The 19,427-nt window shown below is 36.6% G+C and overlaps 4 protein-coding genes and 2 pseudogenes across 4 annotated transcripts; 1 reads left to right on the top strand and 5 right to left on the bottom strand.

The window, feature by feature from the left end:
* Positions 1-1,469: 1,469 nt before the first annotated feature.
* LOC147288188 (antimicrobial ginkbilobin-2-like protein) lies at positions 1,470-2,416 on the bottom strand. Its single transcript, XM_086241707.1, has one exon. It carries the CDS (start codon positions 2,377-2,379, stop codon positions 1,654-1,656), a length of 726 nt encoding a protein of 241 aa, XP_086097833.1. The 5' UTR covers positions 2,380-2,416; the 3' UTR covers positions 1,470-1,653.
* A 1,556-nt stretch (positions 2,417-3,972) lies between these two features.
* On the bottom strand, positions 3,973-6,825 carry LOC147288187 (cysteine-rich receptor-like protein kinase 6). Its single transcript, XM_086242265.1, has 7 exons — positions 5,994-6,825; positions 5,698-5,820; positions 5,457-5,587; positions 5,044-5,254; positions 4,710-4,947; positions 4,457-4,598; positions 3,973-4,323 (listed from the first exon to the last, which is right to left on the bottom strand). The coding sequence occupies exons 1-7, from the start codon at positions 6,823-6,825 to the stop codon at positions 3,973-3,975; spliced, it is 2,028 nt and encodes a 675-aa protein (XP_086098391.1).
* A 377-nt stretch (positions 6,826-7,202) lies between these two features.
* LOC147288186 (uncharacterized) lies at positions 7,203-11,118 on the top strand. Its single transcript, XM_086240988.1, has 5 exons — positions 7,203-7,665; positions 9,363-9,532; positions 9,610-9,848; positions 10,024-10,132; positions 10,585-11,118. Exons 2-5 carry the CDS (start codon positions 9,370-9,372, stop codon positions 10,773-10,775), a joined length of 702 nt encoding a protein of 233 aa, XP_086097114.1. The 5' UTR covers positions 7,203-7,665; positions 9,363-9,369; the 3' UTR covers positions 10,776-11,118.
* A 1,688-nt stretch (positions 11,119-12,806) lies between these two features.
* On the bottom strand, positions 12,807-13,496 carry LOC147288185 (antimicrobial ginkbilobin-2-like protein pseudogene; annotated as a pseudogene).
* A 1,301-nt stretch (positions 13,497-14,797) lies between these two features.
* Positions 14,798-15,472, bottom strand: LOC147288184 (antimicrobial ginkbilobin-2-like protein pseudogene; annotated as a pseudogene).
* A 1,556-nt stretch (positions 15,473-17,028) lies between these two features.
* Positions 17,029-18,682, bottom strand: LOC147288183 (ERV-F (C)1 provirus ancestral Env polyprotein, putative (DUF604)). The gene is made up of 3 exons (XM_086242247.1): positions 17,888-18,682; positions 17,263-17,793; positions 17,029-17,142 (listed from the first exon to the last, which is right to left on the bottom strand). The coding sequence occupies exons 1-3, from the start codon at positions 18,680-18,682 to the stop codon at positions 17,029-17,031; spliced, it is 1,440 nt and encodes a 479-aa protein (XP_086098373.1).
* Positions 18,683-19,427: the final 745 nt, after the last annotated feature.

The raw sequence follows: 19,427 nt of genomic DNA, 5'->3' as shown, positions 1-19,427 counted from the left end.
AGAGGCTACTAATAAAATAAAACTTCAAAAACAAAAATTTTCTATTTTCCTCATGCAATATATATTTTTTAAATCTAGCGAGTAGCGACATGCCAATCGTCACCTTTTTTTCTCATTTATTAATTTTCAATCTTCCCCTAATTAAGATCAAAGAATCAAAGAATTTAAAAATTAAGAGAAAAAAACAAAAACAAAAACAAACCCCGCCCGAGTCCAGGTAACACCAAAACCCCTCCCCTTCTCTGGTAACCCATCACCCCCACCGTGGCCAGACCCTCCAATGGCCATCGCTTCCCCTTCCCTACCATGGCTTTCTCCCGAGTTCAAGGCCCTGGAATGTGATCGACCTCAATTGATTGATTTGAGGAAATGGTTAGTTGAATTCTTACTGTTGCTTATGAATGGAGGTGATGTAGTGTTTAATTGAGTTGAGAAAAAAATATTGAATTTTGGATTTACCGAGTTTTCGTAGTTAGGTGAGTAGGGTAGTTCTTTTTTTTTTTTTTTTTTTTTTTTTAATATTCTTAGAGGTCATTTTATACAAGGGTAAACTTGTCATTAAATTTTTTATTAAAATGTAGGCCAAATGACAGTTTTGGTCTCCGTACTTTTACGAAATTTCCATTTGGTTATGCTTTTTTAATTTTGGCAATTTCAGCATAAATCGTTAATCTCATTTAAGTTGACGAAAAATTCAACGTGGAAGCACTTGTTTTACACATGAGTGGCATTTTGGACATCTTAGTCTACTTGGATGTTTATTTAAGTTCTACCCGAGATTGAACACATTTAGTTTGGCACTAGAAACCCTTATTTTTCCAAACTGATTGAGTTCAAAAAGGGGAGAGGGGGAGGGGGAGGGGGGGGGGGGGGCGGGGGTAGGGTCTTACATACGAATTCAGGTGAAGTGAGAGGTCCAAAATGTCATTTATGTGCGAAGCGCATCAAATTTTTTGTTAAAAATTTAAATCAGGTTAACGATTTGAATTTAATTGCTATCGTATTGGAAGCACATGATTGAAATTGCCAAAATTAAAAGAACATGATTAAAATGAAAATTTCATGAAAGTACAGAGATCAAAAATATCATTTAATTTAAAAAGTAAGTGGTAAATTAGGGTAAAGGGGGTGGGAAATTGGGAAGGCTAAATTTCACTTTTTGGCCGTGTAATTTGTGTTAAGTTCCACTTTGCTCCATGTAATATTAATTGTTCTTATTTTGATCCTGTAGTTTACAAATCGTTGTAATTCAAGGACACATTAACATTTTTGTCTATTAATTCGTTAAATTCGTCATTGAATTGCTAACGATATATAAAATATATGACCAAATCACAATAATTTATAAAGTATATAACAAAAAACACAACGAATTTGATGATTTAATGAACAATAATACTAACGTATCCTTAAATTGTAACAATTTATAAACTATAAGACCAAAATCTGAAACCACAGGGACCAAAGTGGAACTTAATCCAATTTATATGGACCATAAGTGAAATTTGGCCAATTGAAAATAAGATCACTCTGTTTTTTTTTTTGGTAAATAAGTCTCATAAAGACTTTATTAGTTTATTTTATTGTATGCATGATACTAAATTACATTATAAGTCTTTCAAAGATTTATTACACTACACTTATATGTATAGTCTAAGAATCAATAATGGGGTAAAGTTCATATCTAAAATTACAACTCCCACCCACAACACGCCCACCTCGTTTTGCATCACAGCAGTTTGGCAGTTCGCTTATTGCCCCATCAACACACTTCTTACAATCAACGCCAGAAAGGTCCCTCGTACATTGAACCAAACCATATAACTTTTTCGATTTATCGAGTTCTAGCTCACCAGTAGCATAAAGCTTTGGATTAGAAGAAGCTTTACTAGACAACCCACTTAACAATTCCTTAACTTTCTCATTGAATGGTTTGGGATCGTCTACTTCTTGCACGTTCCACATATAAAACTTGTTTTTGTTATCAATTTGCCCAAAGAAGTCCACATTTGAGTATTTTAACAAGCAGTTGTCATACCATATTATAGCTCCTTTTCTATAAGGGCAGCGCTCGTCGAGCTTTTTGCTTGCATCAACGACACAAGCCTTGCAATCTTTGCTTGAGACATCACCACGGCAAAGGGCTAGACCATTGACTCGGGCTTCTCCTTGACCGGTTGAGCCAAGGCCAAACCCAGTAGGAGGGACTTTGGTGTACAAAACATTGAACAAGTTGTTCAAGTTGGCACCAAATGGGCTATTGGCAGTATAGTTTTCTTGGCTGAAGCAGAAATGGTAAAGTGGGGAAGCACCAATGGCTGCATGGAGGAAAAGAGAGAAGAGTAAGAAACAGAGAGGGATTGATTTGGAGCAGAACATGATTGTTTTGGATGAGATTCGAGTTGGCTTTTGTGGATGTGCATGGTTCTATCCAAGAGCACTGATCTATATATATAGGAATTTAATTAGTTTCTACAATATTAGTTATGTGTGGCCGGAGTTGAAATTGCTGACTTTTGTTTTAATGGGAGCCTAGTCAAAACCTTTTGGATCCCAATCTATGCATTATGAATGCTTGAAATTGAATAATGCTCTTGTACAATTTAGTGGGTATAAATGATGCAGAAAGACAAATTCGAGTCAGCGAATGAAATAAAAGTCAGTCTACTAGAATATATGATCTGTCGGTCTTTGGGAATTAAATTATGGATTATATTGTGTATCTGCACTCACTGGACATGCATGCAATTCAGAAGAGAATGAGCAATGAGCAAGTGCTACTTTAACAGAATTGATTGCGCTGAAGTTGAACCAGGCACATATGTAGTGCTATACTTTGAGACATTAGTGCATGCCTGCCTAAGTGGACGACTAGGTCACATTGCGCACTACACAAAATAAATAAAATGCTTATGCATATATATTATACTAGCCTCTTGGCACGCGTCACCCGCGTGTGAATTGACATTTTTAATTTTTTTTTATAACTTTTCACATAACTTTTTATCATTCTCTTCACGTTTTAAGGTGGTGGGGTGTTTTTTTATTTTATTTTTTAAATTTTATTTTAATAATTGTATTTTACAACTATGCCCTCATTTATTATGTTATTTTTATAGAACTATTTGTTGAATGAAGGGTAATTTTGACAATCTCATTTTTAGTGAAACCTGTAATACCAAACCCCTCTTCTGGCTTTATAATATTAAAGATATGACAGAGTATATAATATATATACATATGGTCAATGGATCATTAAGCTTAATGCTATAAGGTTCACCACCACTAGATATCTTTGTTCAGGAAAAAAAATGAATATTCTAGGAATAAATAGGTTCTAGAAATTTTATTTTAAATTTTTGGGTGGTTAGTGAATAATTTGTTACGTAATTGGACCAAATATATGAAAGCAAGCTTCTAGATGGAAGTTGAAAAGGAGTAGCTGACTTTAATTTGGAGGCTCTGTCCGCAAAGGAAAGGTCGTATATCTTATTAATCCTTGGAAGTTAGTGATCAGTGTCATGTTAGGCTGCAGAATTGTGGATATGATCATATGAATGCTTGGACATGTATTATTGGTGGCTTGTTTTAGGCCAAAGTCTCAAAATTACAGGGGTTGACCAAAATTGTGGGCCCCATGGGCTATTGTTTGGAGGCGAGGGCAGTTTTGGGCTATACCGGGCTAAGTAGGCTCTGGATGGGCTAGGGCCTTTTTTTTTTTGTTGGATGAAATATTGAACTATTAAAGTATGATATTCAATAGTAGGACCCTATTATATATTTGAAGATTGATGAAGCACAAAGAAACCAATGACCTAGTCTTCCCTTTGTGGGAAGAGGTCCCATGAGTTCGATAAAATATTAAATCAAGGACAGAGAAACATATACTATGATTTTCTAATTTTCTACTACTTCTAGCCAAGACATTTTTGTGTAACCAAAATTGTGAGAAAGAGAGAGATCAATTTCTAGCTAGCGAGGATGGAGTTCAGTGACTGTAAGGTCATTCACAGATCGAGTTGGTTCTGCTAACCCATCCAAAGCAGATGCACCACAACTTTCCATGCGAGTCACCAACCCCTGCGAGTCTCCAGAGCTTTCTTGTCGGACAAAAAATGCTGGCTTTGAAGGTGCCTGGGAGGCTATGGTGTAACTATTCAGCATCATAACCACCTCTGACATGGTTGGTCTCTCAGCTGGAGCTTCTTGGACACATAGTACCCCAATGTGGATGCACTTTAATACTTCATATCTAGGCCACTGATCACCCAGGCTTTGATCCATTAACTCCAAAGCTGTTCCATTGGCCCACTGTTGCCATGCCTATTAATCATCATGACAAGTTCAAGTGTTTGAGTAAGAGTCGATTTTCATTTATTGACAATCTAATAACATAACATGTCAAACTGTCTGCCAATAGTTGATAACGTTGCTTGCAATTATTTTGTGTACTTACATAGCTTTGAAGATTTGACAAATAGCGGAAGCTAGAATTCTTTCGGCCTGTTATAATCTCCAGAACCAAAATGCCAAAGCTGAAGGCATCAGATTTGGTTGAAAAGTTGCCAAGTTTAGCATACTCCGGCGCCATGTATCCACTGCATAAATGAGGTAGAGATGGAATGTACAAGTCAATACTGATGTACACAATTACACGTGTCAAGCAATAAACATTGTCCAGTCAACTAGGAATTGAGTTTGTGACATACAAAGTACCCGAAATCCGATTTGTATTGCCATGAGTCTGGCTACCACAGAACAGTTTGGCCAAACCAAAATCTGATATTTTGGGATTCATGTCCTCGTCTAACAGAATGTTGCTGGCTTTCAAATCTCGATGAATAATTCTAAGCTGAGAATCTTCATGCAGATAAACTAGCCCTCTAGCAATTCCAACAATGATTTTAAACCGTCTTTCCCATTCCAAACCAAACCGTCTCCCCTGATCTACACCATTTAATCAGGTTTCAGATGTATAAAACATTATATATTGTAAACAATCAGAATCAATGCTGAATGTAACAGGGTCCTTATTAGTCATACCAAATAAAATTTTGTCCAAGCTCCCATTTGGAAGGTATTCATAGACGAGTAGCTTCTCTTCCTCTTCTAAACAGAAGCCGAACAGCCTCACCAGATTCCGATGCAGCAACTTAGAAACCAGAATTACTTCTGTTTTCAGTTCTTGTAGACCCTGCCCCGAGTTACTCGACAGCCTTTTCACAGCTATTTCTTTTCCATCAAGCAGTTTTCCCTAGAGGGGCATATCCATTTAGTGTCATTTACACTAGTGTACGTAAAATATCGAGCAAACTTTTGCTTGATCACCATCGTTAACCATGGTGTACTAGTTTTACCACCCTATACACCCTAACACTGGTAGTGAGAAAACTTACTCGACATTAAAAAGTGAAAATGGAGAATGCATTGGTTGCAATTAAGTTGGAGTTAAGTACCTTGTAAACAGGACCAAATCCACCTTCCCCAAGTTTATAGGCATCTGAGAAATTGCTGGTTGCAATTTTAAGTGTACTTAGTCCAATCAAAAGCGCTTCCATGTTATTGTTACCATCTTCAAGAACATCATCTATATGAAAATATGTCAATTAAGTTAATGTCTTAACTCATACTTGCAATCATCTCCCTTAATTGCATGCTCACAAGAACTACAATTAATAAGGGGTATGATTTATTTACCAGCTCCATTTCTCTTGCTGTTTTTCCATAAGAAGCAACAAGCGCAGATTGTGGTCATCACTGCCAATGACCCAACTACTGGGATAACTATGCTAACAATGGTTCTTGAACTGCTCTTCTTTCCTGCATAAACATGACATGATCACATCTATAATTCATGATGATATATCGATCAAATGATTTTTCTCGAAACTTCAGGGAATTGAAAAACTATATATCTTGTAGATTTTATATGTGCATGCATAACACGGCTCTCTCGAATGTGTCAAAAGGACATACAAAATTACCAGCATGACCTGTACTAGTGTTAGTACTAGTAGTAGCAAAATTGCGCTCAAGTGATGAAGGAGATGGAGATGATTCCACTGCAGGTGGTGGTTGCTTCTGTAATGGTGTCACAAAAAACGAAAAGATCTCATACCGAAGATTGCAACTCCTAGAAAGTATTGTACCCCCAACTTTTCCATCACAGCAATGAGGAACATAACTGGCAATTTCTTGCAGGCACATTAAGCAGACGTTTTCATCTAAGTCTTGTGTGCACTGGACCATACCATATATATCATTGAAATCTGTGAAACTGGTGACCCCAACAGCAAATCTGGAAGGATGAGATGAAGCATTTGATGACAGGTTTCTAACCAAGTCCCCCAAGAGGCGGTTAAAAAGAACCGGGTCAGTTGCTGTCTGCGTGTTATATAACATTAGTCTTGGAGAAATGCTGTAAGTAGAGAAGAAACGCCAGTCCGAATACTGCAACGAGCAACTGATATAGCCAATGGAAGCTTCCTTGTGGCCAAAACAGAGTTGCCTGATCTCTGTGGCTGCTGTGTTTGCACAAGTATGGCAATCAGTTTCAGAGGCATCACCCTTGCATTGAACAAGGCCATAAACCACATCAGGGTTCTGACCGATGTTTGTGATGTAGAATCCGGTTAGAGAGGCATTGGCAACAAGGGAATTGAGGGTAAGGTTTAGGTTTTGCTCATAGACACTCCCAGAAGTATAATTGACAGCAGGATTACAGTACACATAGTTGTCAGGTACTTGGGCTTCAGTGGGATAGTAAATTTGAAGTATGCATGAAATGAAGAGAAAACAGGGAGCATATAATACAAGAAATTGCATTATATAAGCTTTCTAGGAAAGGATTAGAAGGAAAAAGAAAAAAAAAGGCATGCAGCAAGGGAAAAAGCCAGATTCAGTCGAATGCTAATAGTTTGATGTAAATAAGCTGTACCTCCCCTGCCCTGCAACATTTTAAGACATTTTAATTAAGTAGAGAATTACGTTGACTTGTTTTTTTTTTCTTCCACAATTAGTGGATGTTTCGTCATCCAAAATAATTTTTATATGGAAAAGAGAGAATTTAATAACATGGTAGTTGAGCAAGCTAGTTGAATACATATGTAGTTTTCACACTCATCTGCTTATGTGTAAGTACTCTAGTGGAGGAATAAGATATGATCTTCATGTCTTCATCAAATACCCTCACATATATACTTTTAGGGTCCGTTTGGGAACCTGTATTTCAAGAGGTGGATTTGGATTTGGGCTTCTCAAATCCAAATTCACCTGTTTGGGCTTATTTTTAAGTAAGGATTTGGATTTGGCCCAAATCCAGGATAGATTTGAAAGGCCAAAAACCATGTATTTGAAATCACTTCTCAATGTAGGTATTTGAAATCCTCAGTCCAATAAAAAATCTAACCCGATCTCATCTCCACACAAACCCAACCGCGCCACCACCTCCAGGCTTCGATCTGCTCATGCCGGCGTCGACGAGCTCCTTGCTTCGGCCACCTCTGTCGGGTTCGACTTCTCCGGCCAAAAAGTTGTCTCACCACAACCTCAAACTCCGACCTCGCCTCCACACAATCACCACCTCCCATAATCGATCTGCTCCTGCCGGTGTCGATCAGCTCCATCGGACCAAAGTCATACTCTCATCAACCGTATTTGCAAAAGGTACTATTCTCATTTCTTCTTAAGTTTTCTGATTCAATGTTGGTTGTGTTTCAAATTGTCTGTTGTGTGTATGTGGGTTTTGCCTGTTGGACATGAGTTTACGAGTCTGCACCTTTTTCAAAGGTGGTCTTTAATGTTGTCCATCATTGAGTTTTTGTTGAAAGAATCCAAATGGGTTTTCCATGCCCAGAACAGTTTCGTAGTTATGTTAACAATTTACTGTTAGTAGTGCTGACTGTGTGGTTAAGAATGCATGTGAGTTGAACCAAAAGGACTTTAAGAAGAAGACAACCTGGGGTTTAATTAGTGGGCTTAATCTTGTATTTATTAAGGGGATGGACTTTGATTGAATATTAATCATCTCTTGTGCAAAGCAAGCAAGGCAAATGATTTGGAAAGAAAATCATCAACTCCTGGATATATCCTCTTAATGCAGGGTAGCAATTTGAATTACTGTGGCAGTAAATTACAGATTACCAGGTGCTTTTGTGATGGTTAATATTGGATGGAGATTAAAGTACTGAAGGAGACAAATTAGAAGAAAAATTACACCCAATCAACATTAATTGAAAAAACTAATTTCTATTACCTAGAAAGTTTGGTAAACTAAATGTATCTAGGGGGAGAGACAGTACCAGAGAGAGAGTACAAATGGTTGTATTGAAAAAGAAGAAAGAATATTATTATTATAGGACAATATTTTTATAAGTAATTGGCATATATAGATATATGGTGGTTATTTCTTGTTCTTGAAGAACACTACTTTACCGAAACAGAGAGCAAGATGATGACAACTTGGACTTGTAGGTTTATGTATTTATTGTCTTGTTAATATACTTGACTTGTCTGTGTTTGCAATTATTTTCTTAGTACCAAACTACATGCATATTGTGTAACAAATTGACATTATTACATGCATATGAGGATCCTAGAATTGCTAGTAGGACTGGCTGAAGGCATTGGTATTTAAATGTGTTGATGTTTTGGTTCTGCTGAGGAGATAAATGTTTCTTCCTTAGTTATTTTTCTTTTCAGCATTCTAAGGGGAATGAAAAAAATAAAAAATAAAAAAAAAAGTTGCCACATCCAGTTGCCGCGTGATACAAGCTTCCAAAGGATACATAAGGCAAATGTGGCATTTGACTGAGCAAATTGAGAGAGAGAAAAGCTTAGATGTCCTGTATCTGACTGCATGTTCCTAACAATATAGTGGAAGAAGGTTTGTGTAAGGAGTAAATATATAAAGAATAACAAAAGCTATTACTATTTACTTTTAAGTGCAAAGAAATGCATGCTTTTTTCGCAACACATTAGAAATATATGGCAGTCCTACTAGTTTAAGCTTGGGTGTGCCTTGCCTCGTAATTGCTCACTTGTTGGTTCTCATGTTTGATATAATTCAACTCTTTCTTCCTCCTCTGTCTTTGCTGTAAATATCATTTCAGGACCTCCACAACTATTTCTTTTCACCTTAAGCAGTGCTTCAATTTGATTTATTTGTTGAAAGTTAGGTGAAATTGTATTTGCTGTATTATGCAATTGTCTTTGCTGAAAGTTAGGTGCTTTGGCTGATTCTGGTTTATTTATGTTACTTGTTGATTGCTGTTAGGATATGTGGTGCATGTTACTTGTTGATTGCTTAATAAAAAATTGCTTTAGCATCCAGAATTACAAAATTTTTATTGTTCATTTGTTAGGGCAAATATGAAAAGATTTCTGTCACAACCTCAAAGTAGTTCTAAGTCACAAGCTCAAAGTAGTTCTAAGTCACAATCCCAATTGGAGGCAAAGTCAAGAAGATACCTCACATGGAACCCACAAATGGATACTGCAATGGCTAAAGCTTTATATGACCAAATGAATGCTGGTAATAAAAACTCTACCCACTGACCCCTATTTTTGTGCTTAATTCCCACTTTTTAACTAACTACAAACTGAATGAAGGTAACAAGGGTGATGGAGATTGGAAACCACAAGCATATCAAGCAGTTGTGGATGAGTTGAATGCAACTTTGCAACTTGGTTTGACAAAGGAGAATGTCAAGAACAGACTTAGAGCTTGGAAGAAACACTATGCTATTGTCACTGACATCAAGAGTCAAAGTGGGCTCACTTGGGACGAAGAAAAAAAGATGGTTCCAATCTCAGCAGAAAATTTGAGTGTTTGGAATGACTATTGTGAGGTATAACTAAAAATTATTGCTATTTTAAATTCTAAGCTTCTTATGCTTTTTCATTTTTCATAAGCTATTTGTTAATTCTCTATGCTTAATTTTGCTAGTCTATCTCTTATTGCTCTTTTAAAAGCTTTAGAATTTTGTCTAGCTACTACTGTCTATTTTGTTAGTCCTTATGCAGTTGTTTCTTGTTCTGTTGAGCTTTAATGCAGACTCATTGTGTTTGCTTTCGTGCCCTTTTTCAAGATTTATTTGGTGGGATGCTCTATTGCTTTTTGGTGCACCACTTTGTTAGTAATTAGTCGTCTTGCTGCTCCTTTTGCAGCTTGTTTGATGACCTGTTTGGGTCTGCTTACTTAGTAAAAAGTGTAAAGTGAACATAAAAGAAGAGAAAAACGTATAAAGTAATATAACGCTTCCTAATTTTATTTATTTACTATTGGAATTGTTACTGGACCTTATGGTTTGATTAAATAATCTAAACTAATATATGTGATCTTCATTAACTTCTCTAATTTCAGGTCAAATTTTATCTTGTTAAGTAAGTTTGTAATTTTCTATAGTTGTCTCCGATGTTGAACAGCATGTGGTTGAATTTTTTTTTACCTGATTTATTTGACCACTTCAAAAAAGGTACCAAGAAGACCTTATTTGCCCCGACAGTGGTTGCTCTGCCTCCAATTGAATGTAGTAGTGTTATAAGATCTTTATCTATCATTATTTGTCTATATACTTTGTCAAGTTGTTTCAAATGTTTCAATGAGACGAATATTGATGGCTGGTAATCCAGAAGAGTTTTCACTTTTGAAATCTCTTTCTGATGTCGAAAAGACCGAGTGGGTACGGATGCTTATTTGTCAGTCTGAAGGTAATTTCTCTTCATTATCAATTTTACCTTATTTTATTTTATTTTTTTCATATAAACTATATTAATTAGGTGATTTGAGTGTATTTTTCAGGTATGGGAAACCAATGATTAAAGTGGTAGAAGATGAAGCCCTTGCATGTTTGAAGCTCTTTATGGAAAACATATTAGAACAACATTTCTTTGATGGTGTTGGATCTTTTTGTGAATAATATTTGATATTATTTTAAACAATATTGTATCTGTTTTGGAATCATATGTATGAAGCTCCTATGTGGTTTGAACGATTTGTTATCCTTTTTGAACAATATGTAGTGATTTCTAATATAAAGTACAATTTAAAATGAGTTAGTTTTAAATTTATAGATCATGGGCCTCATTTATAAGCTATCTTTGCAAGCTCATCATATGTTACCATAATGATATATTTAAATTAAAAATTTTCAATTGAAATCCTCATATTTCATTTTTTTATCCAAACAATAGGATTTGAAATACATGAATTTGAAATACATGAATTTAAAATACATGAATTTAAAATTCAAATCCAAATCCAAATTCTCAATCCAAACGGGCCCTTAATATCATTTCCAAATCGATCCAAACATAAAATCTAAATGTCTAAAACCAGTCAAAGGCAACACCTTTGCATGACCATCCTACACACTCAACCAAAAATCAAAGTTAAAAATATTCGCCAGCAGATTATTCTGGTGAAAGAAGCAAGTCAGTCCTTGTTAAGTTATTATAGCCAGAGGTTTAAGGTAACGACTTGGAAAATTTGGTCGCCTCTTGCCTTGCCTCTTGCCTCTTTTAAAATCAGGCCGGCCGGCCAAAGAAGACAATTGGGCAGTATGTTTTTCTACGAAACAAGAAGGTGTAATAAATTAATAGAGTTTGATAGTGATTATGTGCTTGTCAACATAATCACCGTTGCAACTGGATGTGTGAGTCGTATGTATTATCATTTGTTATAAATGTGAAATAGGATAGATCATGATGTGAGTATAACGATATAATTAATTAAATTGGTTTCAAATCTCTAGACTCTATATAATCAAAAACTTTGTTTTTCCATCTTTCAGTCTAATAAATTAAATTGGTGATCCCCTAGCTAGCTTTCATTCTTCTTTTCTAAACTACTAATGATCATCTTACCATTAATAAGAGTAAAATATTGTACTGATGATTATAATTAGAGATAATTAGGCTTGAGTTTTTTAGAAAAACAGTTTTTAGATGGAGACCAGAGGTGTTTTAAAATTTATAAGAAATTTTTTTAATTCATAATAAAGTTCTTCCCCGATTTAAAGGGTATATATTTCCTTTTTTAGGGTGTAGAGCGAGCTTTGTAGAGGATACATATTAAGTTTTAGCTTCAGAATCTCAAAATTCAAGAGTTAAAACTTAATATAAAGCCGTCAAAGAAGAAAAATATATAAAAGGACTTGATTAAAAACCTTAAATCACTACCCGTCTTAGTCTAAGAAAGACTCATAATATGAATTTGACTTTAATAATTATGGTTTAGACATGATTAAAGTTGTTAGAGCTACTACACCTCTTTTTAAAAATGTCTCAAATTCAATTTTCATTATTAAAATATCATAAACCATAAGGAAATGTAATTTGCCTTCAACATAGGAATGTAATTAGTATGTTTCTATAATTTCGCCGTTCCCAATAAAAAATCTCTATAATTCTAGACTTTAATTTTCCACGAGAGTCCCTCCCACTTAATCTGCAGTAACCTAGCTCATTGCAATTATTGCAAACCAACTTCTTCTTAATTTCTAGCAGGATATATTTATTATTGTTGTTACAACCTTATCCCAGCTATCCGGATTCGAATGCAACAGTTGAACAAAAAGCCTATTGATCTAAACCATGACATTACAACTTTTCAACTCAATCAATTTAAAGCAGTTAGATTGTACGGGGCATCTTAACCATCTAACTCACGAATCATTTATTTAATAAAGGTGAGACTCATACATGATCATGATCGATGATGGCCTCTATATATATATATATATATATATATATATATATATTATAGAAAAAACGATGAGTTGAAGTAGTACATATATATACATTTTTCAGAAAAACGGGTACGTCTCATATCGAAGATTGCAACTCTCGGCATAAACCCTTCCTCCTTGTTTAGACCGAGCACAACTTCGAACATGAAAATTTACAGAATCATAAATACAGCTTCGGCAATCATCACTAGAAAGGTCCCTAGTGCATTGAACGAAACCATACACCCTTGTACACCCTTGTCCCACGTCAAAATACGGTAAATACCCAGTGGCTTCGAGCTTCGTCGTGCTCACAGCTTCATTGGCCAAGTTGCTGAACAGACCCACCTTGTACCGATTCAACGCCTCCGGGTTGGTCGCGTTTTGGCTGCTAGGCACGCACACTCTGGTTTGGTTCTGAATTTTGCCAAAGAAATGGTTGTCCGAATACTTGATCATGCAATCGTCGGACCAGACGATGGCGGATTTGCTGTGAGGGCAGTTTAGGAGGATGCTATTGGTTGCGTGGGAGAAACAAGTGGCACAGTCTGAGGCGGAGGCATTGACGGTGCAGAGTACGAGGCCATGCACTTTGTCTGCGTCGTGACCCTTTGAGCCGAGAGCGAAGCCTGTGGTGGGGAAATAGGTTTCGTTGGCGAGAAAGGCCATCAGCTCTTTCAAGTTTGCTTCATAAGTGCTATTGGCAATGAAGTTGTCAGTGCTAGAGCATGCAAAATGGGGACAGAATGCTTCTGCCTCCTTTGACATCAAGGAGGACAACAAACAAACTAAATAGGGAACAAAATCTTATGCTACACATTGCTAATTCAATTCTAATTCATGAATATATGTGCATGTCTCAGCTCTCCACTCGTATATATTCTGCCTTTTTATATAGTCACCATGTAGGTTTTCTATAAAAAAATTTCCAACTCTGTAATATTTTGTTTTGTACTTTTGTTACGTTGAAAAGATTCCAATTTCTAATTGTCAATTTCACCCCTGTAATTGATTATTTGGAATAAACAAATTCTGACGTACAGCTGAATATATAGAACAACATTACTTGTGATTGGAATTAATTAAGGTGCTACATTATTTTATTGGTTAACCATTCATGATATTTAGAAAAAATTGGATGTCACTCAAATGATCATTCGGTTTGAAAAGTTATATATTCTATTAATCGGTATTTTTGCTCACCATGGAGATCGAGAATTTGCATTACTATTATAGGAGGTGGGTGACACGTGTCACCTGACCACCTTTTTGTAACACGTATCACTTATTCACTATAATAGTAATACTCACTACCACATTTTTGTAATAGACTCCTACATTTTTAATTTTTTACTAAACTGGTGGCTTTCCACTTGAATGTAGAGTTCTTTAATATTTAGGAAAATTTGGAATAAAATAGTGAATCAGTACCACATTTATATTGGACCGCAATTAATTTAACACATTTATACTGGACCACAAAGTTGACGAAAATGCATATATATTGATCTAATTAAACTAATTTAAATTGAGCAGAATGTGTACCATCACGATTTCTTGGACACCGAAGTTGAATATATAGAAGAGAATATACTGCACCGTATTGAAAATCCTCTAATTAAACATTGCAACCGTGGGTATTGAGAAAAAGAGAGAAAATTAAAGCTACCTCAAATTGTTTTTTTTTTTTTTGTTGTAGGAAATACGAATTTTTAGATTTTTTTCAGTATCTACGAAATAAATACAAATTAGTTCCAATTGCCACAAAGACTACACTTATGATCATCATATGAAGCGGTACACTCGATTTTTGGCTCAAAATGACTAAATTTTGTCTCATTCATATGCACTTGATAGAATTTGGACAATATATGCTACATTCATCAAAAGTTCAACAAATGATGTTGCCAAATTTTATTTAATTATTTACGTCTAGACCACTCTAAACATTATTTCATTTTAACAAGACATAGTATTGGGTAAGCAGATTTGGTGAACAAATTTAATGGACATAGTGATAGTATGTTCCATAAAATTTTTTCGATCAACCCTTGAAAAAGTTGTAGTTCTCATAACGAACGTTGCAACTCTCGATCAGTATAAACCCTTGCTCCTTGTCTCCAACCCCCACAACTCCCGAGCTCGGATATCACATCATCAAGACAGCTTCTACAATCAGAGCCAGAAAGGTCCCTCGTGCATTGAGCCGAAGCATAGATCTTCTTAAACCCAGCAAGCTTTACATCCCCAGTTGCATGCATGTTTGGTGTCTGCGAAGCCTCACTTGCCAAATTGCTCAACAAATCTATCTTCATCTGATTAAACGACGCCGGTTTGCTCACATTGTGGACACTCAGCACGCAGAACTTGTTTGGGTTCTGCGGATCAAATTGGCCAAAGAAATGCTTGTCTGAATACTTGAACAGACAACTGTCGTACCACATAACTGCTGACTTGCTATGTGGGCAATTTTGGAGAATGTAAGAGCTTGCATCGGAAAAACACGTGGCACAGTCTTTGGGTGAGACCTCCACATTGCAGAGTCCAAGCCCATTTACTTGGCCTGGGCCATGGCCCTTTGAGCCCAGAGAGAAGCCCAAGTGATGGGTCTCAGAGGTGAAGTAATTCATGAGCTCTTTGAGGTTTGTTGCATATGTGCCATTGGAGGTGAAATTCTCAGAGAGTGAACAAGTTGGGTAGATAATGTTCCTTGATCCACCACCTTCAGTACTTTGCAGGGTCATGATGTTCTTGGTTCCAAATACTGTTTGGATGTTCAGAAAGAGAAAGAAAGTTGCACAACAAATTATAATGCAGGAGGTCATGAAGCTTAAGGCAGACATTGTTTATACTTAGTATCAATTTAATTAATGTAATTGATGTACTGATATGTTTCAGTGTTTGAGTTCTGAATGTAATGGGGCACATTTATATAGTGATTAGGAAATCTCAAAATTTAGCAAGCATGTTCATAAGTTTTCTTGAAGAATCAAGGGTGTTTTCAATTATATCACAAAAGATTTTATAATTGTTTTATAAAAGCTAAATTCTCTGTGGCTGCTTGTGTGACGAAAGATTAAATATTCAAAATATTATATAGAGAAATGCTTTTTTGGGTAACTAGGAGTTGTTTGCATTTGGCCGTTGCTAATGGCTTCTTGGCTATGTATTTGTGCCCCTTCGCTGAAAAGTTAAGGTGGCTTTTGGTTAAGCAACTTTCGGACCTTTTGGTCAAGATTTAAACCCTACCAATTTCAGCAGTGACCAAACCAAGCAGTTTTAAGCCCTCTTCTCGGGCTTTCTAGAAAATGAGTACAAAGAGCATGCTAATGGAAATGGCTAATATGGAATCTGATTTTTCATGATATATGCAATTCCTTCTCTTCAGCCTATGGTTGTTTTGGACTTGTACAAAAGTGGGAAGGAGGGGCAGAGGAGACTATATGATTGTAACCCATGGCAGGGCTTGACATCAACTACTCCATTGCCTCTCCTTCCAACTTTCTTCTTATGACCATCTCAAAATTTACAATCAGTATAACTTTACTGTTAATTAACTTAAGTCCTTTTAATTTGTGGGTTTTTTTCCCTTCCCATCTTCATCTTATGCTCTGTTTTCAACTCAGAGTTACAAAGAAGTGAGAAAATAAGCCTGGACTTCATTTCTTAGGAGCAAAATTTAGTGACCAAGAAATAACTGAAACCAAGACTTTTCATCTTCAGAAGGTCGTTGTAGTGCCATGCAAGTTATGGTGATAAGATACTAATCTAAAACAAGAGAAAGATGTGAAATTATGCTTAGAAAGATCACAAGTCTCTTCACATGGTGCATTTTTTTTAAACCAATTACGCCAAAAACAATAATAAAATAACAAAGAATTGGATGTCAAAACTTCATATAGGAGCATATGAAATGCTTCTCAAGCAATCTCACATGTCCTCCTTCCTCAAATCTCTGAAAACCCAAAATTACTTCCCTTGCATAGTAATTACTCAACATTAGAATAATTTCAAGTCACATTGCTTGAATTCCAGGCCAGCTTAGATCTCTAGATCCTTGAAATCTCCATCCCAGAAAGCAGTCGAATTCAAGACCAGATTCCAATGTTGAAAACATCACAATCTTAATTTACATGTGATTAGACCAATAACTTTCCTAACATCTATAACAATTGGTGATTTATGATAGTATCCCTATTGCATCTGTATGATAATGTTGTATAACCCCCCACCAGATATAGTAACGGATTACCTGTGACACATCACAGCTATATGAAGTAATATATAGTATGAAACACTACTATGGATGCATGTGAATTAACTCTTCTTCTCTGCATTCTCTGACTGCAACTTCCATCACCTGGCCACCAGTAGAAGGTAACACATCACAACAATGCCTTCTTGGAGCCTGCAACTGATTAATTCAAGAAAATATGAAATTAGTATACTGTATAAGTAAAAAGCTTCTTGGGGATATAACAATGCTTAAGCAATTGAACAAAATTAAGTACGTCCTAATGTTGTAAGGCAATACCTGTTTGATATCAAGGTCTAGCTTATGTGAGAACACTCTGATCTCCTCCAGCTTCCTTGGCGAAGCCATGTCATAGGAGCAATTTTCATAGGACTTTTTGTATACGCTCTTGATTTCATCCCTACTAGAAGACACATTATCCAGAAAGAAAACAACTGGTCTTCGACATGGGTCTGGGTGATGTTCTCTTGTATTGAAAGTATAAACTCCTGACAAAACATTTCCCTTCTTCCACTGATTGAATGTCGCCTGCACGGGAAGGACGTCTGGCAGAAGCATATGGTTTCCATATACTTGTACAGCATAGCCCCATGACACTGTAACGGTCCATGAAAACCATCTATCATAGCAAACGGTTTTTTGTAGAATCCTTTGAGAATCAACATTCACAGCTTCAAACAAATGTTGCAGGGCTTTCATAGTTGTCATGTTGGGGAAGACTGGGTTTGTGTGCTCAAGGTGATGCAGGGATACCAATGGTGTCACTGGATGTGCAGCCAACAGACCAAACGTATCGCCATGAATATCATTCTGTTTCAATTTCACAACCCCAGAACCAAAAAAGTTCATTTCACTGAAATGTTAATATAAACTGCTAAAATTTTAGGAGCTAAGAAATGGGTACCTGATGGAAACCAGGCTCACGTGTCAAACCTATGCCAAGCTCAGCCAAGCAAGAGGAAATCCTAGAGTCACTTCCATAGAGATGTGGGTATCTTTCTATGCATGAATCAAACACCTTTGCCAATACTTGTGCCAAAGGGTAACTTATAGCGAAGCCTGCACCACCAAAAGCCATTCCAAATCCAAACAATCTGTTTTGTTCATAGATCTCTGAGTTGGTCCCAATGTAGTACCAGAGCTCATGATCATACTTGGAAAGAGTCTTCACCAAATTCTCCGGGAAGAAAACGGTGTCATCATCTCCAAAAACATACCACCGCACATTGGAATGGTTGAGTGCCACAGTCTCGGAAACAACTCGTGCCACACGAATTGCAGACCGCAGACCACCTTTGTAAGTGTATCGAAACCGGGAAGTGTCCCCGGAGATGCACACCGGAGGAAGAGAAGTGTCATTGGCATGATGTTGATGATCAGGTGGAAGGCTGTCCAGGAACACACATCCCCTCATTGAGTGGTGCTTCCACCAGAGCCTAACATACTCCTTCCTCTGAGTCGACCAAGATTTCTGGTTTGAAGCAATTCCAAACACAATGTGCTCAAGAGAGGTTGGGGTTTGTACATATCCATCTTGGGATGAAGGAATTGTATGTGCAAGCTTGGAATTAGTAAACACCAGGAAGAATGATACAAGAAGAAAGAGTGTGCAGACAGAAGATGAGATTATGAAGAGGTTTATCAAGCGAGAAAAATAAGATGATGATTGGGTTTTGGAGGGTGACTTATTAAACTCCATTTCAAGGATGGAGAGAAATTAAAGAAAGGGATTTGGAGAAGTTGTTGGTGCCTTAGAAAGGGTTGTACAAAATTTGTATCTGGTGCATACAAATGTGTTAGGCACCGTGATCCACGGCATGAGAAAGTTGAAAACTTTGACCTGAGGTCATGACTCATGAGCAAAGTGTTTTGGTATTACCGTACTAGTTACATCTCCATGGGGGTTAGGTTTTTTTACACACAGAGAGAGTCCATTTTCTTGCCAACCCGAACCGTCCAGATTCAAGTCAGGTCAGGCACTTGATGGCGGTGGCATTGACTGGAGGTGGAGTGTGGACGGAGTACTGTATAGAGAGAAGAGGGGGTATCTGTCTATATGATGTTGATGGGTACTGGGTAGGTGTTAAAAATACTATTAACAATGAATTAGGACTTGGCCCTTTGGATTTATAAAAGAATTATATAGCTTGGTTGATGCAGTCCGTGGAAAAGGCAGTAGCTTCAGTTCCAAGTCAACTTTAACGGGCTTAGCATAAAAAGAACCAAAACCGTTACGTAAAGGAAAGTTCACTACCATATTTATTAAAATTCAAAGAAATGAAACGATTACAAGCAAACATATGAGGTTTCATGCGTCGCCCGCGTTTTATTCATAGTGATCATGGCATGTAAAATATACCTTTTATATTCGTAATTAAATGTCTGCTTATGCTTGATAATTGGATGCAAGTACTTTCTTAAAATCTCAAAGTAATTGTTGAGTT

The sequence above is a fragment of the Dryas octopetala genome, chromosome 4 (genome assembly GCF_963921425.1).
Source record: "Dryas octopetala chromosome 4, drDryOcto1.1, whole genome shotgun sequence".
NCBI lineage: Eukaryota > Viridiplantae > Streptophyta > Magnoliopsida > Rosales > Rosaceae > Dryas > Dryas octopetala.
The sequence above is the reverse complement of the archived record's forward strand: the minus strand, read 5'-3'. Positions and strand labels throughout refer to the sequence as shown.

Excerpts from the sequence above, each read along its gene's own strand:
- LOC147288188 (XM_086241707.1), bottom strand. The coding sequence starts at position 2,379 with ATGTTCTGCTCCAAATCAATCCCTCTCTGTTTCTTACTCTTCTCTCTT.
- LOC147288187 (XM_086242265.1), bottom strand. The coding sequence starts at position 6,825 with ATGCAATTTCTTGTATTATATGCTCCCTGTTTTCTCTTCATTTCATGC. Across the intron at positions 5,821-5,993 it reads TAGTACTAACACTAGTACAG|GAAAGAAGAGCAGTTCAAGA; the intron begins GTCATGCTGGTA and ends ATGTTTATGCAG. Across the intron at positions 4,324-4,456 it reads TGTCAAATCTTCAAAGCTAT|GCATGGCAACAGTGGGCCAA; the intron begins GTAAGTACACAA and ends GATGATTAATAG.
- LOC147288186 (XM_086240988.1), top strand. The coding sequence starts at position 9,370 with ATGAAAAGATTTCTGTCACAACCTCAAAGTAGTTCTAAGTCACAAGCT. Across the intron at positions 9,533-9,609 it reads ATATGACCAAATGAATGCTG|GTAACAAGGGTGATGGAGAT; the intron begins GTAATAAAAACT and ends AACTGAATGAAG. Across the intron at positions 10,133-10,584 it reads GCTTTTTGGTGCACCACTTT|TTGTTTCAAATGTTTCAATG; the intron begins GTTAGTAATTAG and ends TACTTTGTCAAG.
- LOC147288183 (XM_086242247.1), bottom strand. The coding sequence starts at position 18,682 with ATGGAGTTTAATAAGTCACCCTCCAAAACCCAATCATCATCTTATTTT. Across the intron at positions 17,794-17,887 it reads GTGAGCCTGGTTTCCATCAG|AATGATATTCATGGCGATAC; the intron begins GTACCCATTTCT and ends AAATTGAAACAG. Across the intron at positions 17,143-17,262 it reads TAGACCTTGATATCAAACAG|TTGCAGGCTCCAAGAAGGCA; the intron begins GTATTGCCTTAC and ends TGAATTAATCAG.